This window comes from Triturus cristatus, chromosome 2_1 (assembly GCF_964204655.1).
Source record: "Triturus cristatus chromosome 2_1, aTriCri1.1, whole genome shotgun sequence".
NCBI classification, from domain to species: Eukaryota; Metazoa; Chordata; class Amphibia; order Caudata; family Salamandridae; genus Triturus; species Triturus cristatus.
Window position 1 is genome coordinate 796,122,719 of NC_140581.1, and position 25,384 is coordinate 796,148,102.

Sequence of the window (25,384 nt, forward strand, 5' to 3'; positions counted from 1 at the left end):
CGATATTGAGCGCTGTAATGGCAGAGGGGTCATTTTAAATCAGAAGTTTTAAAAATCTGTCATTTTAGCTGACCCACCAACCGCACCTTTGATTTACAAACGGTGCCCCCTGCCCCCCATCAATTTAATCCACCTCAGGGAGACTGGTGGTGGCTTACCTCGCTTGCACCCACGTCCTCGCCCCTCCCCGCTCCCAACACATACACACACACACCTGACGCATGTGTCAGGTCTCGCTCACATACCTTCTCTCCCCGGGTGCTTGAACGCCATGGAGGCTGTGATGTCTCCCCCGTGGATGGGGCCATGATGAGCTGCTTTGGGACTGCCAATGGTACCCTGGGGGCACGTAACCCGCGCCCAGACCCCCGTACACCCCGTACTGGTTGGCGGACGCGTAGGCGCCGGCTGGGACGAAGCCACTGACGGCGGACAGGCTGGAGGCTGGCTGTGGATAAACAGAGAGAGATTTCAAACCACCTGCATGCATAGCACACATGTCCCCCCCCCTCCCAGGTGTGCTTGTTTAACGTGAGGTGGGGTCGGCCTGGGCAGTGGCAGCTCTGCCCCCCCCACACACACTCTGAGGAGAGGGCTGGGAGGCAATTGATGCAGGCTGTTAACATGTCACGTGGAGCTCCAGTGTGGGCCTGACATGGGCCCCTCATCCTCTTGGGAGCACATGGTTCAACAGGGCCAGGGCTGGAGCGGATCACAAAATGTGGCGTCTGAGCATCACCGGCAGAACGGTGGCTTCTGCTGGCAAGGAGGCCAGAATTAATAGGTCAAACTCATTTCCCATATATAATATGCGCTCTTGGTACTTCTACCTTTAACTTCTAAATATTAATCTGCTGCAGCCACGACTTTCCCATGGAGGTCTGCATTTAAAAGATAAGTCTAATATGCAACGGCCCACTCCAATAGTTTACCTCCCAATGTCACTTCCTCTGGTGCGCTTGGCATGACTTCTTCCTCTTCGGCTTTGGTGCAATGGCGCCAGTGGCGAAAACTGAGAATGGCAGAATTGTTGCACGTAGATCATCTGGATGTTTGCCTAATTCGCCTCCCGATTTTCATGCACAGCAGCTTTCCTGCGTTTCAGCCCGCCCCCTACCCCTCAACCCTTTTAAACAAGCACGGTCCGCTTTCACTTTCGTCCGTTGTGAAAGCTTTCTTGTCTTTATGGGGCCATGTGTTTGAAACACATGGCCCCATAAGATAAGAAAGCGTTCACGGAAGGCAGACAAGCCCGTCCAAATGGGATGGCTCAAAAAGCCAAACAAAAATGTCACGAGCAGCTCTTTTCCAATGGCTGGCCACCGTTTAGCATAAACGGTGATGCCGGCCAATGGAAAAGAGGGGTGGGGCTTAATGCCGTTTACAGAAAATACCCCAAATCATTAAATCTCGCCAGCGAGACTGCGCATGTGCGCAGCCCACGCCAGGCGAGACCTAAAAACAGAAAAGGGGCCAGAATGCAGCCCTGGGGCACACCACAGTTCGATCTAATAAGAGAGGTGCATTCTCCCTGGGAGCCGTAATGGACATTGACATAGGTAGCCTAAAGTAGATGCCTTAACAAAGTAACTAATTCCCTTTCCACCCTTTTTTTTCCCATCAGGGCCCATAGCTTGGAGCGATTTACTAAATCGAAGGCACAGGAGAGATCCATAAATGCTAAGTATAAGGCACCGTCCCTGGTCTTGACATATTTACCCAAGATAACAATAAAGATTAAAACACTGCTCAACTGTGCCAGTTCCTGGATGAAACCCATACGGCATGTCTGAAATTTTTTTTTGTCTTTAGCCCAGAATTCTAGCCTTGACAGAAGGACCCAGCCCAAGGTCTTGATGGTGGAGCCCAATCAGGAGATAGGACAATAGCAATTGGGAAGGTTCCTGTCCCCTTTCTGAAAGATAGGTATTTGATGGCAACCTTCCACAAGACTAAAATTGTGCCTACAATTGCTGCTCTCAAAACGTTTGTGACAAGAGGGTTCATAGTGTAATATTCTCTTTAAAGATATCTATCAGGACACCATCAGGACTGGGAGCCTTCCCCAAGTTACTCCTTTGTATTGCTAACGCTACTTCAAATTCAAATTCAATTTATTTTTTATTTGATTTAGTTCTCTACTGAGAACAACAAATAAGAAGTTTAAAAACAACAAAATTACATCTGTGACTAAAAAGACTTTGTAACATTCATCCTAATATACATTTATAAAAGGTTTTTAAAATTTGAACAGGTTATAACAGGTAAATTCATTAGGAGGTGATTTTAAAAGAGAAATCTGACTCTGTACATTTGCACAGTTGCACTTTGTTTGGATTGGCTTTAAGAACCTCTTTCTAAAAGCAACGACTGTGGGATTAGGGCATATGAACAGTGCATGTATCAAGTCTTGAACTCCTCCTTGACAGAGGTCACATAGACTTCCGACATTTTTATTTTATGACCAATTGCAAGTTAGGGATTTAAAAGGGAGAATCCCAAGTCAAAGTAAAATCATGCATCGCCGGGCGCCGTGACTTAAAGTAAAAGTAAGATAGTGTTGCCTTTGCTTAAATTCCATTGAGTCTGCATATGCCTTGTACAGTAGCAGTTTTGAACAGTGTAAAATGTCGAGATCGTAACTTTTTCTTGGAGCTGAGTGTTTTAAAAAAAGTTTCAAGTGTGCCGGGGTCCAGGATTTCAGCAGATCCACTGTACATTCTGTTAACTTCAGTGCAAACGTTAGATTTTGATAAAAAAACATATTTTGTAGATCCTTGATCAAAGATTTTCGATCTTAGCAGTGCTCTTAGGGTTCCTGGTTCTGCGTGCAAGATGTTATATGCCCATCGTATTATGTTGGTAATTCCCCTGGCATATATACTGGTTAGAGAAAACTCAAGTCGCAGGGCTTGCGCGGGCACAGCTTGAGGCACTTTAGTTAGTTTCCGGAGGCTCTGGCTTTCTTTAAGTTGTATTGAATGCCATTGACTTATTGGACTGTGTTCGAGAGCATATGAAAGAACAGATGGAATCTTTGTACTGAAGACCTGCAGAAGGGATAAGAAATGCCTGCGCCCGGTAGAGGAGTACAGTCTTTGGAGCACCCCAGTGTGAACATCTGCTTTGTGGGCCAAGTGCTGGAAGTGGGAAGATTTTTTAAAGTATGAGTAAAAATACGCCCCAAATAGGTGTATTCTTCCACTATTTCCAGCAATTTCCCTCCTATGGTCCAGTTGTAGTTTGTATGTTTTTGTTTTCCTTGGAAAGGGACTATTTTTGTTTTTGCTATGTTTGGGATTAAAAAATTCCTTTCAGTATACGTTGAAAGTGTATCCAGATTCCTTTGAAGACCGACTGGAGTAAGGTCGAGAATAATCACTTTGTCTGCATACAGCAGGGTGTACATTTTAGACAATGCTATTTTCGGAGGAAAGTTGTTTACCTGCGCAAAGCAACCCGGAAGATCACTGAGGTACAGGGAAAATAGTAAAGGAGCTAAAAGACACCCTTGCTTTAGTCCATTCGATGTTTTAATTGGGGATGTAAGGCCCTTTTCTTGCCCAAGTAACACTTGACACCAGGTTTCTGAATGTTGTGCAACAATTATACGAAGTAGATTTTCTGGGATTCCCAATTTTTTTAGCTTTCGCCAGAGTATTGGTCTGCCCACCCTGTCAAATGCTGTTGAGAAGTCAATGAAGGCAGAGTAGATGACCTGTGATTTCGAGACCACGTATTTATCAATTATTGCTTGGAGCATAGCTGTATTATCGTTTACATAATGTTTTTTTCCGGAACCCAGCTTGATTTATCGGTATGGATCCAGTTGAGAAAGCCCTCTCTTTGAGATGTTCCAGTACACTGGCCGCGAAAACCTTTCCTGAAGCATCCAGGAGGGTGATCTGTCTGTAATTGTCAGGCAACAGCCGAGGGCCCTTCTTATGAATTTGAATGGTTATACTTCCTTTCCAGGAACTAGCAATTTCGCCAGTGACAAAGCAATAAGAAAATAGAGGAGCTAGAAACAAGCTCCACTCCTTTGAATTCTTTTGGAGCACCTTTATCGGTATCAAATCTGGGCCCATTGCTGCAGATGATCTTGCTTTTCTTATAATAAGTTCGATTTGGGCGGGTGAAGGAGCAAGATTGTCGAAAGTGGTTACTCCGGTCTTATCTACTTGGGGTTTCATGCTTTCTGCCCTCTCGTTCTCCTTGTATAGACTTTTTAGGTACCCTTCCCATTCTCTTGGAGGAACTGGTGCCGAATGTAAGGATTTCTTTGTGCCCGTTTCTCTTGCAATGAGGGCCCAGTATTCATGCATGGTTTTTTGCTTAACCGCGTTCTGGATGTCCATCCATTTCTTATCCTGTTGTGCTTTTCTTTGCTGATCTTTTCCCCTTCGATGACAATTTGTAAGCGTTTCAATTTCCTTTTGTCTACTTTCGGAATACTGTAAAAATTGCGCCCAAATTAATTTATTGAGTTTTATTACATATATATCCATATTTTTCTTTTTGTGTTTTCTTGAGTGACAGTTACGCTGGTTAAAAAATCCTTGCAGACATTCCACCAATTTCTTTAGAGTAACTTCAAACTTTGCTATTGGATCTGTGAGGTCTGAATTCTCAAGTATTTGCACTAGTGTTTTCCTTATTTTGTCGTTATCGAGTACTCGAATATTCCAGATGAGACGTCCTTGCCCCTGGTTCACCTGTGCTGGACTTTGTGAGAACATATTGTAACCTGTAGAGCTAAATTTCACAATTAAACCAGTGGTGAGTTTTAAGCTTGCGTGATCACTGCCCTGATTGAAGTTGATGGTTAAGTGTATTATTATCCTGAGCAGATCCTGGCTACATATCATTTAATCTAGTATTGAGGAATTAAAAATATCTTTTCTTGTACGGGCTGCCGGTATGTCACCTTCGATGTTACCATTTAAGATGACTCCATTAATAGCTGGGAGCGAGGAAAGTATCACTTTCCCTCGTTTATCAGCTTTAATTCCTGCGGGAAAGTTAGGGGTAGATATTAGCGGGACCTCCTCTTGTTGTCCATATTCCTATTTCTTCAAAAGGTCATTGGAGATTTTCCCGTTAAAATCACCTGTTAGAAATATTGACGGGAATCCTTGATTTTCTACCACCTCTTCCATTTCCTGGAGTATTTCGCACATAAGAGGATCGAATTTGGGGCCAGGCGGAATATATAGATTAAAGATAAGTAAATCATTTGGTATGCCCGTTTGCTCCTTCTGGCACTTGATCATAATACATTGACTATTCAGTGACTTCATAGGTATGATCTCCTGGTCCCAGAGAAAGTCTTCACTAAGAAGTACTGCAAGTCCGCCTTTGGCGTGACCCCAGCTAACTGGTTCTGCTGAGATGTCATATACAATGTATTTGTCTAGATGAAAGGTTGTGGTTGACCAAGTTTCCTGGAGTGCCACGATCCCCGGGTCGTCTTCCAGTATCATCGCGAATTTCTCCTGACTTTTCCCTGCTATATTCCAGGAGACAATGCTCAAACCATGGCTAAAGAGGGAGTATGTTCGCCCTTCCCTGTTTATTACAATTTAAGTTCTCCGCAATCCAGGACCAATGCTTTGCATCTGTTGTTATCTCCTCCTTAGGTAAGGATTTATTCCAGATTTTTCTTTCTCCATTCCTAATCGAGATAGTTAGTTCTTGGTTGGGAGTACTTATTGAGTCAGTTAAACCATTATAGACTTGGGCGGGTAGATGATTTTTAATGATCTCTTTAAAGGGATTCTGGTTATGAAATCCCTTATTGGTAGTTGCTATGACATCGTATCCATTTTTAAACAAGATTTCTCTTTCATGTAGAATAATTCCCGGGATCACCGGTGACCAGAATTCCACTACAGCCACCGTGGTTTCAGATTTTAATGGAAAAACTACCAGTTTAATTTCTGTGCTTGAGAAGGTTTGGAGGGGATGTATCTTTTAAATTAGGTTTGTAATTCGCTCCCGATTGAGTGGGTCATTTCCAGATGGAAATAGATCAGTAAACTCCAAAAAGCGTGATTGAGTCTGTAGTTCATAGGGTCGGTCTGTCGCTTGAATGGGTACTGGATGGACCGGTTTAACTTGACTTATACCAGTTAGAAAGTTCGCTGCTAAGGGATTTAGAGAGTTAGCAATCTCTTTAATTTGTATGCCGGTCTGCTCCATGGTAGAATGGTTTGAATTATTTTTCAATGATTTGTCACATTCGATTATTTGGTTATCCAGTGGTGGGGAATTTGGAAATTTTAACATGCGTGGTTTTTGCTTTGCAAATCTCCTCATTTGTCTTTTTTTCTGCCTTTTCCTTATATTCTTGTCAACTCGCTTTTCCTTTTTCGCCGAAATTATCTCCAAAGATGTTGGAGATAGAAAGTCGTAACTTGTACTTCTTTTTTTGGTTTTAATTATAGGAGAATCCTTAATTTGTTTAACAGTCTGATAAAAAATTGGATACTATGGTCTAGCCGAAATTGGAACTTCATTGTTGTCTACTTCCTCAAATAGGTTTTTTATCGAAAACACTTGGGTGTTCTCCACCTTTTTTTGCTTTTTCCCCCCGTTTGGGTTGATGCATGGTTCTTCTTTAGTATTCCTGCTTCCTTTGGAGAGGTATCCTTGTGGTAATGGTAGTGGTGGGGAGACTCGGTTTTTCTAATTCCTTTGCAAGATGGTGATTGGCAAGTACAATGTTGCTTCCTCTTTTTTTCTACAAGGTATTGTAAAATACAAAATTGAGTGTCCAACAGCTAGTCTGAGTTATCCATCATGTTCCCCAAGAGAGTGAGAATTGATTCTAGGATTTTTTGCAAAGTGAATAACGCATTGCATACAGGGATCTGGCAGTTTGGACATTGTAAATGCCTTGTAGAAAAAAATTCTGGTGATTGGGAAAAATTCCCAGATAAAGTTGGTGATTTTTGAGGAGTACTATTTACTATTGTCGTGTGCTTCTCCGTTTCTCTAAGCTCTCGATTCAGGAGAGATACATTAATGTCAGGTAAAGTAAAATCTGAGAATAGATACCAAGGTATTATAGCGGGATGTAAGAAAGTATGTGATGATATAGGATGGTTTTCTGCTTGATTGCCACAGAGCTATCTTTCCATTCAAGACCTTCAACAGCGAAGTCCCTGGTGATCTGTCCACGCCGGCAATAACAATCCCAGTCTCTTCTTAGATAGCGAAAGTAATAGAGCCGGCACCGCCGCCAGGAATCCAGAGGCCGAGGGCAGACCCAGGCTGAACACAGAACACAACCCGGCACCCTCAGCACACCATGGTCAACGGCGCCACAGGGACAAAAAAAAAAAACAGGACCAGAGCAGCTCCGCCGTCCACCTGCCACAGCAGTCCACGTTCCAAATCCTGCATGCCTGCCGCACACTACTCACCGCTCATCAGCCTTGTCCCAGCCTTATCCCATCTGCGTCAGGTTCAGTGACCGGCGTTCAAGTGCGCCAAAAGAACCACAGAAGGAGATGATGGGCGGCTTCAGTTGCTGGTAACGGTGGTTCCCGATTCCTACTGCGGTAAGAGAAATGATTGACAGCTTCAACCGCTATTATCCAGAAGCTCGCAACTCCAGGTGCGGAAGGGAGAGTGTTAAGAGTATTGGCGGTTTCAGCCGCTGATAGTTGAGGCTGGTGGTATAGATCAGCAGCTCTCGGGTTCTGCCGCTGGAAGGTAAAAATGTGCACTTTTAAATGTGAGGAAAGTCTCACGCGGCTCCTGCCGCGGATATGGATGGATTTGGTGGCTCCAGTGCAGCTAGGTAATTACACACGGCTCCTGCCGTGTTGCTATAAATGCCAACTTTTATATCAGAGAGAATTGTTTCCTCCCCTGAGGTCTGCAGCCTCTGAGTGTCACTTCGGCCGTTCGCAGCCTTCGGGCCGCCACAGCCGCCTATGCTGCCTTGCTGCCTCTGTAGCAGTCCCGCCGTCCAGGCTCGGCTCAGCTCCCCCCACAGCGCCTCCGATAACGAGCAGGCAGAGCGTTTTCCCGGTTGCGGCTCGCGGTTCAGCTTCTCTCTGTGTTTTTTGGTTCCCCGCTGCTCCGCTCCGCTCCGCCGCCTCCTCTGCCTCTGCTGCTCACGTGCTCAACTCAGCTGCAGACAATCTCCCTATTGGAACTCATCCAATCCCAGTGATTTACGAAGGGTTTGAAGTTCTCATTCAACCACAGCTTTTCTGCAAGGTGGCCCATATATATGTTTTTGAAAAATAATTCACTCACAGCTCTGCTGGGATTAAGGACTCTGACCCAGGGGATGAATTGGCAGAGAACAAGAAGCAGTTGAGTACTTCCAAAAATCTTGAGTTATCCTTGACATTCCTGCTTCTGGAAGATCACCCCAAGCCTTACTTCTTAGTTCTTGTTTATGTTCTACAGGGACAGGTTTATGCAATTGCTTTGCCTTAGATCCTGCAAGATTATTTCTGGTTTTGGATTGTAAAGAATCTTTTTGCTGTCTATGGGCTGCAGAACACACTGGGTTAAACGCCCCATGGGGTTGCTTATTTGATGGGGCTGATTTAGAGATTAACATATTGGATATTGAAGCACGAATCAAATTGTACAGGAAGTTACCTCTTGCGATAGACAGGAAAAAAGGCAGCTTGGTTATTTTTAATTACTTTATGCAGGAAAGGGTGAAGGTCTTTTTTTGTCAAACTTTAACTTCACACCCTTGCTCTTTGTTTACCCAATTGGCCCATCCTTTTTTGAGGAACAGTCATCTTTCAATTTTAAATGTAAAGAAATAGCCCACAAATTATGATCATCAATACACTTGTATATCACTTTACAATTTTTCAGCAAGGGAATATTTCATATCAAATCATTATGAATCCATGAGAGTAGTAAATACGTATGTAATGGGCGTTTTAAATATGTACATATCTCAGAGTAGGCAGTACTGCAACAAAATACAAATATCGCTTTTATAAAATAAATTAGCAGTCCTGTGAATGCAGTTACTCATTGTAGAAAATAAATGCACAGGTGCTTATTTGTGTCCCCGTTTAAAGTTGTATATATAGAAGTGTTGAGATAAAAAAAATCATATTCAATAAAATATATTGTATTACATAAAGAATAACGTAGAGAAAATAGGAATAAAAACAACAAGAAAACCACAACTGTTCCCTTTCCATTCAATGTGGGGGGTGCATGAATTTATGTCCAAAGGTATCCTTCGGCTGCAGTCAGGAAGAATAGCTCCGTTTCTGCACAGTGCTTTGGTCCTTGCCTGTACTGAATCTCTCTAAAAATGTGAAAGTTGCTGTCTTAAATATGTGAAATACTACTTTTCAATACTTCTGCTACCATCTATACCGTTACTGTTGACATATTACATGGCCTATACTGGTGTTTATTCCCATTGTGGAAGCAGCTTCATTTAGCTTCTTGAACATTAGACTTTCTGGTACCCAGGACTAGATATTGAAAAAGGTACTGCAATACGGCTGAAGGCCACAGAGTGGCAGTGTTTCCTAGAAGTTGTCGCATTGTTTCTCAGAAAACGAATCTGCATGTTAAGAACATTTTCAGGCTGCTGTTCTGATGTATGAATCCACGATGCCCCCACTTTGATTTGAATAGGGTAATGTGTCAGGAGTTAGATATTGGGAGTTTTATCTATTGTTTGACAAATGAACTCTTACAACATTTGAAACATGTTTCCTTAGCATTCTGAAAATGTCAATACATTTGTATTTTGCATTCCCTCTAGTCTGCACCAGCCGCAGGAAGAGAACAGACATATTACCAAGGAAGGTACATGGGTGAAAAGCCCAATGGGGACAAACAATTTGCACCTGTCAGACAAGGTAAAATAGACTTTCTTTTCTTTGCAAATAAATTCTCATGTTTCTCAGTATTCAACTTGTACATTTACTCACTGAACCTTCATCCACTTTTTCCTTGATAGTCCTTTTTATGCTGAAACACAACCCTAGTGGTAAATCACCTCACGTGGCTAGCATTGGACAAAGGAGCCCTCTACTTAGTTGAAGACAAGACTTACATTTAGCTAATATATCATCTTTGCAAAGACACTGTCAGGGGACATTATGGTCTGATTCTAAGGTCTGAAGGATTGTTGGAGCGTCAGGCAAAATGCCTTTTGATGACCTTTGTAGCAATGACATCTCCTTGTGGCAACTGTGGTGATGTTATTAGGCGCAGGCCTACCCACGGCTTGCAGAGGGCCTTTGCACAGGACCAGCCCCAGATAAAAAATAACACAAAAGCGAAACTGTACCAATTTAGCTTTGTAGCTTGCTTTTTATTTAATACAATTTCAGAAGCAGAAATCATTTTCAACAAGAGGTCAAAGATCAACTCAATATAGCCAAACCATGACTGTTAATAGGGTATGTGAGTTGAGAGTGCAACGGACGACGCTGGGAGAAACAATGTATCTGGTGGTTTTAAATGTGCAATTGACCCATCAAAACAGCCGAATGTTCAAGAATATTGTTTATAAATCACAATTGACAGAACTAAACAGGAGAAAAAGACAAATAAAGAGCAATCTTTCTTCAGCACTTTGTTTGCATTAATTTCATTGTTAATGTTAATGCCATGACCGTATCAAATCTTACTTTAAACACAGCTACCTGCACTGTTTTGAGATTATGTTGCTGTTTTACTCTTTAATTGCATACGATCCCATCTATAGGATGACAAAGCCACTGCGGAATTTACAAGCACTTACAATAGATATGTGATCTAAACATGAGTACAAATTTGGGGCAGATTTACGAGCCCCTTGCGCCACTTTTGCGTCACTTTTCCCATGTTAAAAGTGACGCAAAAGTGGCGCAAGGGGCTCATAAATCTGCCCCAAAGTGTTTGAATTCCAGGGGTAACTTGAAGTGCTATGTATGTATGTGCGTGTAATGTTCATAGCACATGCGTACATTGCTTGCATATAAATTTAAACTGAGTGGTCATTAACCTTCTAGCCGAAAAAGGGGTCCTTTTCTAGCAACATCTACCACCTGATGAATGTACTTTCGAGTTAGATGCCTTCGAAACAGGTCAGGTGAAATGGATTCTCAGATTTGGAATTGAAGGAGTGTTAGACCTGGCACCTTGGCGTGAGTTTCCCTTCCACTTTTTGATGGTGTGCCTCGACTGTTTTGCTGGTGTTGTCCGCTCAGGGCACTGCGCCACGGCTAATCCGTGCCGCAGTGCAAGTGCTCCCGAAGTAAAATGTACCTGTAATTGATGTCCATGATTGGTTTATTGGATTCACTGTCAGTCCCCAGTAAAGTGCACCAGGGGTGCCAGGGCTTGTGAATGCCAATGCTGCTGGTGGGCTTGCAGCGCTGGTTGCGCCACCCACGGAAGCGGCCTTGTAAAGTGTGTCTAGGGTCTGGCACCGCAGACCCTGTGCGCGGTCTGGGACCGTCGCGCTGACTGTGCAAGTGCCCCCACTTGCCAGTCCCTAAACCTTCCCTTACCTACATATTAGCCACCCCTCTGGTAGGCCCAAGGGCAGGGTGCGTTGTAGGCATAAGGTAGGACATGCCCTGATGTGTGTGGCATGTCTTAGTAGTGAATTACAGCCCTTGTCGTTTTTCACTATTGAAGGCTACCTGCTCTCCATAGGCCAGAATGGGCTGCTGGGATCACGCCAACGCTGTGACCCCAGTGGACTCAGAGAGCATGGTAGAAGTGTCAAGTTTAGTATGCCTGAACTCAGGATGATAAAATACTTCTTGTAGTCAAGTCTATTTTAGTATCCTGGGTTTGTAAATACTACTTTTAGAAAGTTAGTATTTACTGACCTGACCATCTCAGTCCGCCTCTGCTGTGTGTATGTGTTCTGCCTGGCAACAGTAAGGAGCAGGGTTGGGGAATCCCCAGAGACAGGTTGGCTGCCAGGTGGTGGGTAGAGAGATTACACCTGGATGGGTGGGAGGAGTACACCTTGACTCTTGAATAGACCTGTGCTCTGCCACCACAAAGCCGGCGCCACCCCCTGTGGGGCGGCTGATGTCTCTGCCCTGCTGCTGAAAGGAAAGAGCAGAGTCACCATAACAAAGTGCTCCAGAACTGGACTGAGCCAGGCCTAGGCCCCCTGGCGCTAAAGAACAAAAGAATCATGGTATAAAAGTAGGAGCCTGGCTCCTAAGAAATCAGAATCCTGTTTACCACAAAGAACCTCTGCCCGACTAGAAGGAGAAGAAGACGCTGGAGGAGCTGGCCTGCTGCTTGCCTTGCTGAGAAAGGAGAGGAAGAGACTTACTGAGAAGACTTTGCTACTTTGTGCTTGAACATTCTCCAAGGGCTTGATCTGAGCTTGCCCCCTGAACTGAACCCCAGGAACAGTGGGTTCTCTGTGCTTTTGCTCGTCCTCCAATTCGAGCCGTGTGTGCATCCCGCTGGAAAGAGACTGCGCCCCTCATCGTCCCTCCTAGGGCCGTGACACTCAGAAGCTCGCCTGCCTCAAACCCGTGAGAGCCCCGCTCCGTCCCGAGCCGCTCTCTGTCCCCGGGCCAGGCCGCCTGCATCCCTGTCACCGCCTGCTACTGGAGCGCGCTGACCGCGCTATCACCCCTCCCGCCGGAAGCCGTCCGACGACTGTGATCTACGCCGGGTCATCCAGCTGCACTGACCGTGCCCTGCGACCCCGCTTCGCTATCCCGGACATCTCTGGCCGCGCCGCCCCCGCTGTGGAGACCCTCCGGCACCGCCGTGCTAAAGGGTCGCTGGCCGCGCCTGCCTACGTGCCCACACCTGCTGATTGAGGACCCAAGAACACTTCCCAAGCTGAGAGTCGCACCGACCTGTGCCGACTCTCCACATCACGAAAGAAGTTCCAGTATCGGGCTCGGGGCCCGCAACGCCTTATTTCCCCCGTTCGCAGGAACCGATCTCTGTGAGTACTGGAACTACAAGTAAAGAGACTACAAAGTATCCATTTGAAACTACGAACCCAGAACATTTGCCTGCTGTATAACCTGGCGGCCTAGCGAAAACGTTATTGGTCTTGTGATAAGTCTGCTGAGATATACATACCTTATTTTTACATAAAGAATCGTATTTTGATATATATCCAAGTCTGGTGTCCGTTTCTGGGGGGATTGATGTATTTACTGTGTGTACGATTGTAAGTGCTTAACCAACAACGCCTGAGGAATCGCCTTGGCTGCTCACGCCACGCACCTAGAGGGTGAGCAAGGGTCATTCGCGAGGGGTTATCCTGCGCCCTGACGTGGAGGAGAGGGTTCCTGCTTGACACAAGGGCGACCTTGCGCCAACCAGAGATCCCCGACTCTAACATTGTTGGCAGCGGCTGGGATTTCGGATTTGCACTTGTAATTTGCATACAGTGAGTTATTAATCACCAGATAGTGAGAGCAGACCAAGTAACGCAGCCACAGGTTTTCATTTGTTGAACTTTGTCGAGACATCTGCCATTACTGCAACCATGCCTGGCTCACTCTCTGCTGGAAGAGCGCTCTCTGTGATTTCTGGAATAGATGAGGTGGATTGGGAGAGACTGGAAGGCTACACGATGGAGCAATTGAAAGGCTACAGTGTACAATTCAGAGTCCCCCATGCTGGGTGCAAGAGGAAGCCCCAGTACACCAAGGCGTTGAGAGCCTGGAAGGAGTCACGAGACCTACGGAATGCGGGGGACATCGTTCCACCCGACAACCTTGAGGAGCCCAGCAGAGTCCGGTCGCCAGAGGAGCTGGCAGACAGGGCAGCAGACAGGGCGCATGCAATGGAGATGGCAAAGTTGGCAGGACAGATGGAAATGGAAAAGCAGAAGTTGGCCCTGGAGGCACAACAACGCCAAATGGATCATGATATCAGATTGAAGGAGTTGGAGCTGAAGGCGAAAAGTTTGGATACCGCTCCTTCTGGTGGCAGCACTCCACCAGCGCAGGTAGAGTCCAAGGTGTACATCCCCAAAGATGTAGTAAAGGAGTATTTTAGAAAGGATGACATAGGGCAGTGGTTTAGAGCCTACGAGGTGGCCATGTCCTCACACCGGGTCCCTGAGAAAGACTGGGGAGCGGGGTTGTGGGGAAGGTTCCTTGCGGAAGGGCGGGACACACTGTTAGATTTGCCCTTAGAAGTCCAGACCTCATACCCCCATATGAAGGAAGCTTTAATGACCAGGTATGGGTTAACTCCTGAGCTATATAGACAGAGGTTCAGGGAGACCAAGAAGATCCCTGAGAGTACGTATGTGGAATATGTGACCTTTTTCTGCAGAGCGCTGGATGGTTGGGTGAAGGGTAGCAAAGTGAATGATTATCAAGGGCTGCTTGATTTAATTGCATGGGAGCACTTGTCCAGTCAATGTTTTCCTGAGCTACGCCAGCACCTGATAGATAGCAAGCTGTCCAACCCGAGGAAGCTTGCTGAGGAGGCGGACCGCTGGCTCAGCACCAGGGTCCACAAGGGTCAAGTGGGAGACTCCGCCAAAGGTGGGCAGGGTCCCCAGCAGAAGAGTGGGGGGGACAAGGGTAAACAAAAGGGGTTCCAAAAAGGCCCCCAAAGTAATTCCCAAGGGAACCAGCAGAAGGGTTCTCAGCCTCCCCCACCCCCGCAGCAGAACGGGGCCCCGACAGGTAGACCTGTTCCAAAGGGGCCCTTCAATTGTTATAAGTGTGGCGATCCGGGTCACATTGCCTCTGATCCTAAGTGTCGCCTGTTTGGTAAGACCGCACCCACTGGTGCTCCACCCCGGCAAGTAGCTAGTGTTAACTTTGGGGAGGAGGTAGCAGTCCAGGAGGGTGGGGGTCCCGGGCAGATGACCCTAGTCTCGCTAGGAGACAGTGAGATGGTCCCGGTAACCTACCTGCCCTCTAACACTAAGAAATATGGGCAAGTAGTGACCATCAATGGAAAGAAGGTTGAGGCTCTTAGAGATACAGGAGCCAGCGTGACCTCGGTGAGGCAACACCTGGTGTCTCAAGAGCAAATTGTACCCAATGCCTACTGTAGGGTTGTCAATGCTGACAACGTAGAGAGTCGTTGTCCAATGGCTCAAGTTCCCTTTGAGTGGGGGGAGGTCTCTGGTACTCTACAAGTCGCTGTGAGAACTGACATGCCTGTAGATTGTCTGCTAGGGAACGACCTGGAGAGCTCCCCTTGGGAAAAGGTGGAGAAGACCACGCATCTGAGGATGGTGGGTCTACCCGACTGGGCGTGCGTGACCACCCGGTCCATGGCAGCCAGTAAGGGTGTTGAGAGGGTCCTGGAGCCTGAGGGAGAGGTCCAGGAACCGGCCTTAGGGAGAAGGCGCAGGAGGCGCGGGAAACCGGCCCCCGAAGTTCCCACGGCCCAGGAGGAAGTAGACCCTGAGGGGGATGCTCTGGAGCCTACCGGGGAACAGATTGCCGAACTGGGAGATCTGCCTGAGCTGACCCATTGGCAGCAAGAAGGAGGTCCCTCCAGGGAGGAATTCTGCAGGGAGCAGAAAGAATGCCCTTCTCTCGTGGGTATGCGGCAACAGGCTGCAGACCAGGCCAATGGTGTTCAGGCCAAAACACACTACGTGTACTGGGAGAGTGACCTCCTGTATTCCGAGCCTAAGGCTGCTGAACCTGGGTCAGCCCGTGTGCTGGTGGTACCCCAGAAGTTCAGAACCTTCCTACTGGGGCTGGCTCATGATGTGCCGTTAGCAGGACATTTGGGGATGGACAAGACCTATGACAGGCTTGTCACCCACTTTTACTGGCCCCAAATGCACAAGAATTCAGATTCCTACTGCAGAACTTGTCAGACTTGCCAGGCAAGTGGTAAGAGCGGAGGGAAGCATAAGGCTCCTCTGCAACCTTTCCCTGTGGTCGGTACGCCATTCCAACGAGTGGGTATTGACATTGTGGGGCCTCTGGACCCCAAGACAGCCCTGGGCAACAGGTTCATCCTGGTCTTGGTGGACCATGCCACCCGGTACCCTGAAGCCATCCCTCTGAGGACAGTGACGGCCCCCGTGGTGGGACGGGCACTGATGGGAATTTTCTCCCGAGTGGGATTCCCTCTAGAGGTGGTGAGCGACAGGGGGACCAATTTCATATCCACATATATGAAATCCCTGTGGAAGGAGTGTGGGGTAACTTACAAGTTCACCACTCCTTACCATCCCCAAGGGAATGGGTTGGTTGAGAGATTCAACCGAACCCTCAAAGGCATGATCATGGGCCTGGACGGTCCAATGAGGCGTAAGTGGGACGTCCTCTTGCCATGCCTGCTCTTCGCTTACCGAGAGGTGCCACAGAAGTCTCTAGGGTTCAGCCCCTTTGAGCTTCTGTATGGTCACCCGGTAAGAGGACCTCTGAGTTTGGTAAAGGAAGGCTGGGAGCAATCTCCCAGGAAACCTCCCCAGAATGTATATAGTTACATGCTGGCCTTCCGAAACCAGACTCGGCGTTTCAGGCAACTTGCTGAGGCAAATCTGGAAGCCAGCCAGGAAGAGATGAAGCGGTGGTACGACCGGAATGCCACTCTGGTAGAGCTTCAACCTGGACAAAAGGTGTGGGTCTTGGCCCCAGTGGAGCCGTGTGCACTTCAGGATAAGTGGACAGGTCCATTTGAGGTTGTGGAGCGCAAAAGTCCTATCACCTACTTGGTGGACGTGCAGACTCCCAGGAACCCTTTGAGGGTCCTACATGTTAACCGCCTTAAGCCCCACTTAGAGAGGACCGAAGTGGGCATGCTGCTGGCCACTGATGATGGAATGGAAGAGGAGACCGAGCCTCTCCCTGACCTCTTAGTGGCCTCTGAGAAAGATGGGTCAGTGGATGGAGTTAACCTCTCACCCACCCTGACGCCCGAACAACAGGAAGACTGCCGCCACTTGCTGGGACAATTTTCCGACCGATTCTCCCTGGTTCCTGGTGTCACAGATTGGTGCGTCCATGACGTGGACACAGGAGACAGCTTACCTGTGAAGCACAAGGCTTACAGGGTAACTGACAGGGTCCGAGCTTGCATTAGGGAGGAGGTCTCCAAAATGCTTGCGCTAGGGGTGGTTGAGTCCTCCAGCAGTCCTTGGTCCAGCCCCGTGGTCTTGGTCCCCAAAGCTGCTGCGCCGGGAGCCACACCTGAACTCCGGTTCTGTGTGGACTACAGAGGACTCAATTCAGTAACGAAGACTGACGCGCACCCCATCCCCAGAGCTGACGAGCTCATTGATCGGCTGGGGGCTGCCCGGTTCCTCAGCACGTTTGATTTAACGTCTGGGTACTGGCAGATCGCCTTGACCGATGGGGCCAAAGAGAGGTCAGCATTCTCTACACCAGATGGGCACTTCCAGTTCCGAGTCATGCCATTTGGGATGAAGAATGCCCCTGCCACCTTTCAGAGGTTGGTCAACCAGGTACTGGTTGGGCTGGATGCGTTCAGTGCCGCCTACCTGGATGACATCGCCGTGTTCAGTGCCACCTGGCCTGAACACCTGCGCCACCTCTGGGAAGTGTTGATGGCGCTGCGCCGAGCAGGCCTCACGATCAAGGCAAGCAAGTGCCAGATCGGGCAGGGTTCCGTGGTGTACTTGGGACACCAAGTGGGGAGCGGCAAGGTGGCACCCTTGCAACCCAAAATTGAAACCATCCTGGCTTGGGAACCCCCCAAGACGCAGACCGCAGTGAGGGCCTTCCTGGGGCTCACTGGGTACTACAGGAGGTTTGTCAAGGGCTATGGAACGATCGTTGCCCCCTTGACAGAGCTGACTTCGAAGAAGCAGCCCAGGAACGTGATTTGGACTGACACCTGTCAGAAAGCTTTCGACACCCTGAAGACTGCCATGTGCACGGCGCCCGTGCTCTTGGCCCCCGACTTCTCCAAGGAATTCCTAGTCCAGACAGACGCTTCAGAGCATGGTGTAGGGGCTGTTCTCTCACAGATGACTGAGGAGGGCTGGGACCAACCCGTAGCCTTCATCAGTAGGAGGTTACTTCCACGGGAAAGTAGGTGGAGTGCAATTGAGCGAGAAGCATTTGCTGTGGTCTGGGCGCTGAAGAAGCTAAGACCCTACTTGTTTGGGTCTCACTTCCGGGTTCAGACGGACCACAGGCCCCTCAGATGGTTGATGCAAATGAGGGGTGAAAACCCGAAGCTGTTGAGGTGGTCCATCTCCCTACAGGGTATGGACTTTACGGTGGAACACCGTCCTGGTACAGATCACGCCAACGCTGACGGTCTGTCCAGGTATTTCCGCCTTAGTGACGAGGAACCCCCTGGGCAAGGGTAGTTCTCCCCACATTTCAGCTGGAGGGGACACGTGTTAGACCTGGCACCTTGGCGTGAGTTTCCCTTCCACTTTTTGATGGTGTGCCTCGACTGTTTTGCTGGTGTTGTCCGCTCAGGGCACTGCGCCACGGCTAATCCGTGCCGCAGTGCAAGTGCTCCCGAAGTAAAATGTACCTGTAATTGATGTCCATGATTGGTTTATTGGATTCACTGTCAGTCCCCAGTAAAGTGCACCAGGGGTGCCAGGGCTTGTGAATGCCAATGCTGCTGGTGGGCTTGCAGCGCTGGTTGCGCCACCCACGGAAGCGGCCTTGTAAAGTGTGTCTAGGGTCTGGCACCGCAGACCCTGTGCGCGGTCTGGGACCGTCGCGCTGACTGTGCAAGTGCCCCCACTTGCCAGTCCCTAAACCTTCCCTTACCTACATATTAGCCACCCCTCTGGTAGGCCCAAGGGCAGGGTGCGTTGTAGGCATAAGGTAGGACATGCCCTGATGTGTGTGGCATGTCTTAGTAGTGAATTACAGCCCTTGTCGTTTTTCACTATTGAAGGCTACCTGCTCTCCATAGGCCAGAATGGGCTGCTGGGATCACGCCAACGCTGTGACCCCAGTGGACTCAGAGAGCATGGTAGAAGTGTCAAGTTTAGTATGCCTGAACTCAGGATGATAAAATACTTCTTGTAGTCAAGTCTATTTTAGTATCCTGGGTTTGTAAATACTACTTTTAGAAAGTTAGTATTTACTGACCTGACCATCTCAGTCCGCCTCTGCTGTGTGTATGTGTTCTGCCTGGCAACAGTAAGGAGCAGGGTTGGGGAATCCCCAGAGACAGGTTGGCTGCCAGGTGGTGGGTAGAGAGATTACACCTGGATGGGTGGGAGGAGTACACCTTGACTCTTGAATAGACCTGTGCTCTGCCACCACAAAGCCGGCGCCACCCCCTGTGGGGCGGCTGATGTCTCTGCCCTGCTGCTGAAAGGAAAGAGCAGAGTCACCATAACAAAGTGCTCCAGAACTGGACTGAGCCAGGCCTAGGCCCCCTGGCGCTAAAGAACAAAAGAATCATGGTATAAAAGTAGGAGCCTGGCTCCTAAGAAATCAGAATCCTGTTTACCACAAAGAACCTCTGCCCGACTAGAAGGAGAAGAAGACGCTGGAGGAGCTGGCCTGCTGCTTGCCTTGCTGAGAAAGGAGAGGAAGAGACTTACTGAGAAGACTTTGCTACTTTGTGCTTGAACATTCTCCAAGGGCTTGATCTGAGCTTGCCCCCTGAACTGAACCCCAGGAACAGTGGGTTCTCTGTGCTTTTGCTCGTCCTCCAATTCGAGCCGTGTGTGCATCCCGCTGGAAAGAGACTGCGCCCCTCATCGTCCCTCCTAGGGCCGTGACACTCAGAAGCTCGCCTGCCTCAAACCCGTGAGAGCCCCGCTCCGTCCCGAGCCGCTCTCTGTCCCCGGGCCAGGCCGCCTGCATCCCTGTCACCGCCTGCTACTGGAGCGCGCTGACCGCGCTATCACCCCTCCCGCCGGAAGCCGTCCGACGACTGTGATCTACGCCGGGTCATCCAGCTGCACTGACCGTGCCCTGCGACCCCGCTTCGCTATCCCGGACATCTCTGGCCGCGCCGCCCCCGCTGTGGAGACCCTCCGGCACCGCCGTGCTAAAGGGTCGCTGGCCGCGCCTGCCTACGTGCCCACACCTGCTGATTGAGGACCCAAGAACACTTCCCAAGCTGAGAGTCGCACCGACCTGTGCCGACTCTCCACATCACGAAAGAAGTTCCAGTATCGGGCTCGGGGCCCGCAACGCCTTATTTCCCCCGTTCGCAGGAACCGATCTCTGTGAGTACTGGAACTACAAGTAAAGAGACTACAAAGTATCCATTTGAAACTACGAACCCAGAACATTTGCCTGCTGTATAACCTGGCGGCCTAGCGAAAACGTTATTGGTCTTGTGATAAGTCTGCTGAGATATACATACCTTATTTTTACATAAAGAATCGTATTTTGATATATATCCAAGTCTGGTGTCCGTTTCTGGGGGGATTGATGTATTTACTGTGTGTACGATTGTAAGTGCTTAACCAACAACGCCTGAGGAATCGCCTTGGCTGCTCACGCCACGCACCTAGAGGGTGAGCAAGGGTCATTCGCGAGGGGTTATCCTGCGCCCTGACGTGCAGGAGAGGGTTCCTGCTTGACACAAGGGCAACCTTGCGCCAACCAGAGATCCCCGACTCTAACAAGGAGCTATCGATGAAAAGTGTGAGATGCATCTCAAAGCCCAAACTGATCTCATCAAACACAGCCCCATTCTAGAACTCCTGTTATTAATGATTATTAGAGATACGACACCGCATAAAGATCTTTCTATCTCTGCTCTGGAGGGCACCTTTAAGCACATTTGATTTTGTCAGTAATAATATACAACTGCCGCAAACTGGACAAAGAGCACCAATCAACCTCGGGCAGATTTACAAGCCTCTTGCGCCACTTTTGCGTTACTTTTAACAGGGGAAAAGTGACGCAAAAGTGGCGCAAGGGGCTTGTAAATCTGCCCCTAGTTGTTTACGTTACATATGAGTAAAGTTAAGAAAGTAAGCGCAAGTCCGGAGCTGTCTCTCTCTCACACACACATACACACTCTCTAATTTTATGCAATGTGCAGAAATACATTTTAATTTGTAAAAGGATCTGAATATCACATTTACATAAATGTATTGATTTGCATAACGTATCCATCTTCTGACTTGTTTTGATTGGTCTCGGGTAGTTTGGTAGGTGTCTTCTGTACTTGAGGAACACATTGAGAGGAATGTGAGCTTTCTAACTGTGATGTCTAGAAATCAAATTTCTGTTAATTCCGGCTTCAGTCTATTTGTGATTATTCGTCTCTCTACTTAGGTTTCTTGTTTTTAAAATGATGATGTGCAATATCGTAGTTGTTAATATTTTATTGTTAGCAAGCATTTTTAGGAAATCAGTTTCATAGGGCAAGATATCCCTTTTATGTATTCTGCAGACATTATTGAAGCTAACATTATTACAACCTACTTTATGCGTACCAAGAAAGCTCTGTTCAATACTGCAGTCTTCCTCGGGAAATTGATGTTCTAAAGCTTCATACACAGTTATGACCATGGACTACCGATCAGTTTTAAACTGTACCTAAGGCCAGCATTACAAAAGTGCCGATTTGGGCACTAACTGGGCTTGGTGCTCGAATTAGGACTACACCGTGTGCGGTGATACCGCACTCTTTCCAGGCACAATTGTTTCCAGGTAACATCTGGTTAAAATTGTGTGGGGAAAACACTGCACAATCCCAGTTTTTCCCCCCGAATGTGGAAAAATAAATATAACTGCATTATTATCCATTCCGAGAAGTTGGCACAGTTACTTATAATCACTCGCCCTCCCACTCTTGCTGAATACGGGCGGGCGGAACTTCTGTGGTTTCTGGGGTATGGGCGGGGTGATAGGGTAAGGTGACATTGCCTCAGGGAGGCTCCCCCATATGCTGCTCACTTTACCCTCACATCGTTATGGCCCCCTTAGTTGACATTTGTTTACTCACCTTGAACATCCGAGGCATGCATACCGCTCGAAAGCTCTATCAAGTCTATTCATATATCAAGCCCCAATAGGCACAGATCTCTTTTTACAGGAGACTCATATCACAAAAGGTGTATTGGACCACTTGTGCATTGGAGGGGCCTTATTTGCACCACCACCTACTCGGCGTACGTGTGAGGCAACCGGTTATGGGTTCGTCCCAGTGTCCCCTTCTAGGAAACAACTATGACCATTGACAAGCAGGGCCGCTGTGCAATCCTGGAGAGCCGCCTTGATGGCCGGCCACTACTCCTCGGGAGCGTCTACGCATCCAACACCGAGCAGGGAGCTTTTTGGGTTATGCTTTCCACCACACTCGCCCATAAACCACATTACCGTGGGTGTTGGGCGTTGACCTCCTACGTTGCCCTTCTAGAAATTCTGTGACACTATCATTTTATGGCCCATGTGGCCACAGATCACAGGGAAGGGGATTAATCTGGCAGACTCCTAGGCTGGCTAGTCCGACAGGAGTCCATGGCTTGCCCCATCACCCGATCTCGCAGGCAACACTGCTGGTACACAAACTGACATACTACAGGCCTTCTACAATTACTATTTTTCCATCTACAGGGGTCCATCCGATGTCGCAGGGGATCACTCCAGTGCATCCCTAGCAGGTATTACTCTCCCACGTATCTCAACCTCCACTGGACTCCCCTTAGATGCAGTGATCACGTCATCGGATATGGCTCAAATGATCCATGACCTTGCCCGGAACAAAACACCGGGGTTGGGCGATCTGTCCCTGGAATATTATGGCACCTTCTAATCACTCATGGCACCCCGTCTCGCAGAAATGTATGAGGCCGCATTAAGCACTGGGGAACTCTCTCACTCGCTCCGAGAGTCCCTCTTGGTCTCCCTTCCTAAACCGGATAGAGACCCCCACACAGCTGACATCTTATAGGCCCATAGCCATTCTCAGGCCAGTTATAGAACCTTGGGCAAAGTACTCGCTGACAGGTTCACCCAAATCCTCCCGGAACTTGTACACAATGACTGAAATGGCTTTGTTCTGGCCATAGCGCCTCCCACAATATCCGTCATCTCTTTCATGTGCAGGAACAGGTAAGGGGACGGTTCCCATGAGTGGCCTGTCTCATTCTCGATCTGGAGAAGGTGTTCAATACTCTAACATGACACTATCTTTTCACAGTACTTGCCCGCATGGGGATCAGGTCCAGGGCTATTGGCCTACTCCCGACTACTGTACTCCAATCCTATCTCCCGGATTCGTCTAGGTCGGCTCGTCTCTGCCCGCTTCCCGGATGGCCATGGTACGAGACAGGGATGCTCACTTTCCCAGCTACTGTTTGCACTTACACTGCACTGGGAGGGTCGAGAGTGTGGCATCCCACTCCCGGACAGGAAACACGCTGTGTCCTTAAATGTGCACTCCCGGACAGGACACACACTGTGTCCTTAAATGTGGAGGACCTGCTTTTATACATGCAAGACATGAAGCCTGACCATACTCCACTCCAAGACACCCAAGCAGACCATGTCTCCGCTGCTGGACTCCGAGTCAACTGGGCAAAATCATCCATATGCCCGCTCTGCCCCGATCAATGGCCATGCAACATATATCTCAGCAACACCTACCTCAACTGGCATGCTCAGGCAACTCGTTACCTGGGGGTCTATCTCTACCATAATTCCCTAGACCTACAAATGGGAACCTCTGCAAGGCCTTGACAGGAATCAAAACCTAGGTTCACTTCTGGCAGTCCCTTCCTCTTGCCCCATGGGCAAAATCACCTTTGTGAAGATGATTATTTTGCCCCACCTTCTATATTTTTTCACGAACCTCCCAGTTATTCCATCACGTTCCTTCTTTAAGGAATAAGACACTGTCTTTTGCACACTCATCTGGGGCGCTATGTGCAGATGAGTTGTCCTTACAAAATTTTAGTTGCCAGTGGACTGGGGAGGCCTGGGTGCCCCCTCCTTCGAGGCATACTTTCTTGCAGCACAGCTCTAATGGGTATCCCACTGAACAACTGGGCGCTATGTGGGGGAAGCATGCACCGAACATGGGCTCCTGTCAAAATCAACGATCCAGGGTTTCCTCCTTCGGAAAGCTCTGCCCCCTTCCCCCTGGCCACTGCAGGTGGCAACAGCTAACAAATGCATGACCCAGATACATCGTCTCTACCGTGCGGCCCAATTATATGCTCAGATTTGACCCCTGGTTGGTCTCCCCCGCGATCCGGGTTTTTTACCCTACCAGAGACCTGAGGATCTGGACAGAACACTTGGTGGTTACAGCTGGTGACCTCTTTGCCAAAGGCCATTTCCTCTCCTTTGACCAACTGACCGGGGATCATGGCCTCACACCAGGACAGTTCCTGTTGCACAGAAAGCTCAGTTGCACATGTCACACCCTTTGGGACCTCTCGGCGCGGGGACCCACTGCACACCCAGTTCTACAGACCATCCTAGCTAATGGTGCCAGCCGTCACCTTATCACCTGACTATAAGAAGCCATCCGCAGACTGAGAGGCTCCTCCTCACAGCACTGCGCTACAAATGGGAAGATGAATTCGGGAGTGTGCTGCATGACAGAGAATGGGATAGGGCATTTGAGTTTCCCAAATCAGTCTCCCGGAACTGCCGCTTTAAAAACATACAATTCTTCAAGCTCCATAGGGCCTATTCAACCCTGGCTCAACTACACTGATACTTTCCTGAGACGCAGTTCGAATGCCCACGCTGCTGTGTTCCTGACGCAGACCTCATGCACATGCTGTGGTCTTTTCCTGCCCTCCAAAGTTATTGGCATTCGAGCCACACCAACCTGCATGAGGTCACAGAGCTACCAGACATTCACGCATGGGAAGCATGCTCGCTAGACATATTTAAGCATAAAAAACAACAAAAAGTACGCACCCTCTTTGCAGCCCTAGCTCTTCTGCTTGGCAAACGCACACTCATGCTCACCTGACACTCCCCACAGCCCCCCTAGTGGATGCATGACGGGGAGCAGTTCACAAATGGGGCATAGAAGAAGAAGACGCCCTCTGTTACGAGGAGATACAACAGCTATTTATTTATTTATTTCAGAGTTCTTATATAGCGCTAGCCAGACCCAAAGTTATCGGAGCGCTTTACAACACTTAGTAAAGAGGAGAACACATATTATAGCAGTATTAAACAGACAGGTATTATAGCAGTAGTCAAACAAGAAGCCTCAAGGTGCAGAACAGACTTTGCACGTTGTATGATGCTAGAGGCCGGGAAGTTGCATAGTCTCATAATAGTGAGCACAGTATTTCAAGCCGTGCATCCGTCCGAACAGGGGGATAGTCAGAAGGAGTCAGGCTAGGCGTGAGGTAGAGGTCTTAGTTTCAAAGTGTCTTTGTGCCAAAGTGTGCATGCTCGTGAGTTTTAGTGGCACTCTATCCATTTGGGAGAGTGCTCTTGAGGAAGAGGTCTTTGAGCTGCCTTTTGAATTTTGGAAAGGAGGGGATGGTCCTGATATGAACTGGAATGGAGTTCCAGATTTG

The 25,384-nt window shown here is 48.3% G+C and overlaps 1 protein-coding gene across 1 annotated transcript in view; it reads left to right on the forward strand.

The window, feature by feature from the left end:
• SHC3 (SHC adaptor protein 3) overlaps positions 1–25,384 on the forward strand; it is a 440,401-nt gene that overhangs the window by 388,432 nt on the left and 26,585 nt on the right. Inside the window, exon 9 of the mRNA XM_085632814.1 lies at positions 9,770–9,866. Within this exon, the coding sequence (XP_085488940.1) occupies positions 9,770–9,866 (97 nt within the window). The remainder of the gene's footprint in view (positions 1–9,769; positions 9,867–25,384) is intronic.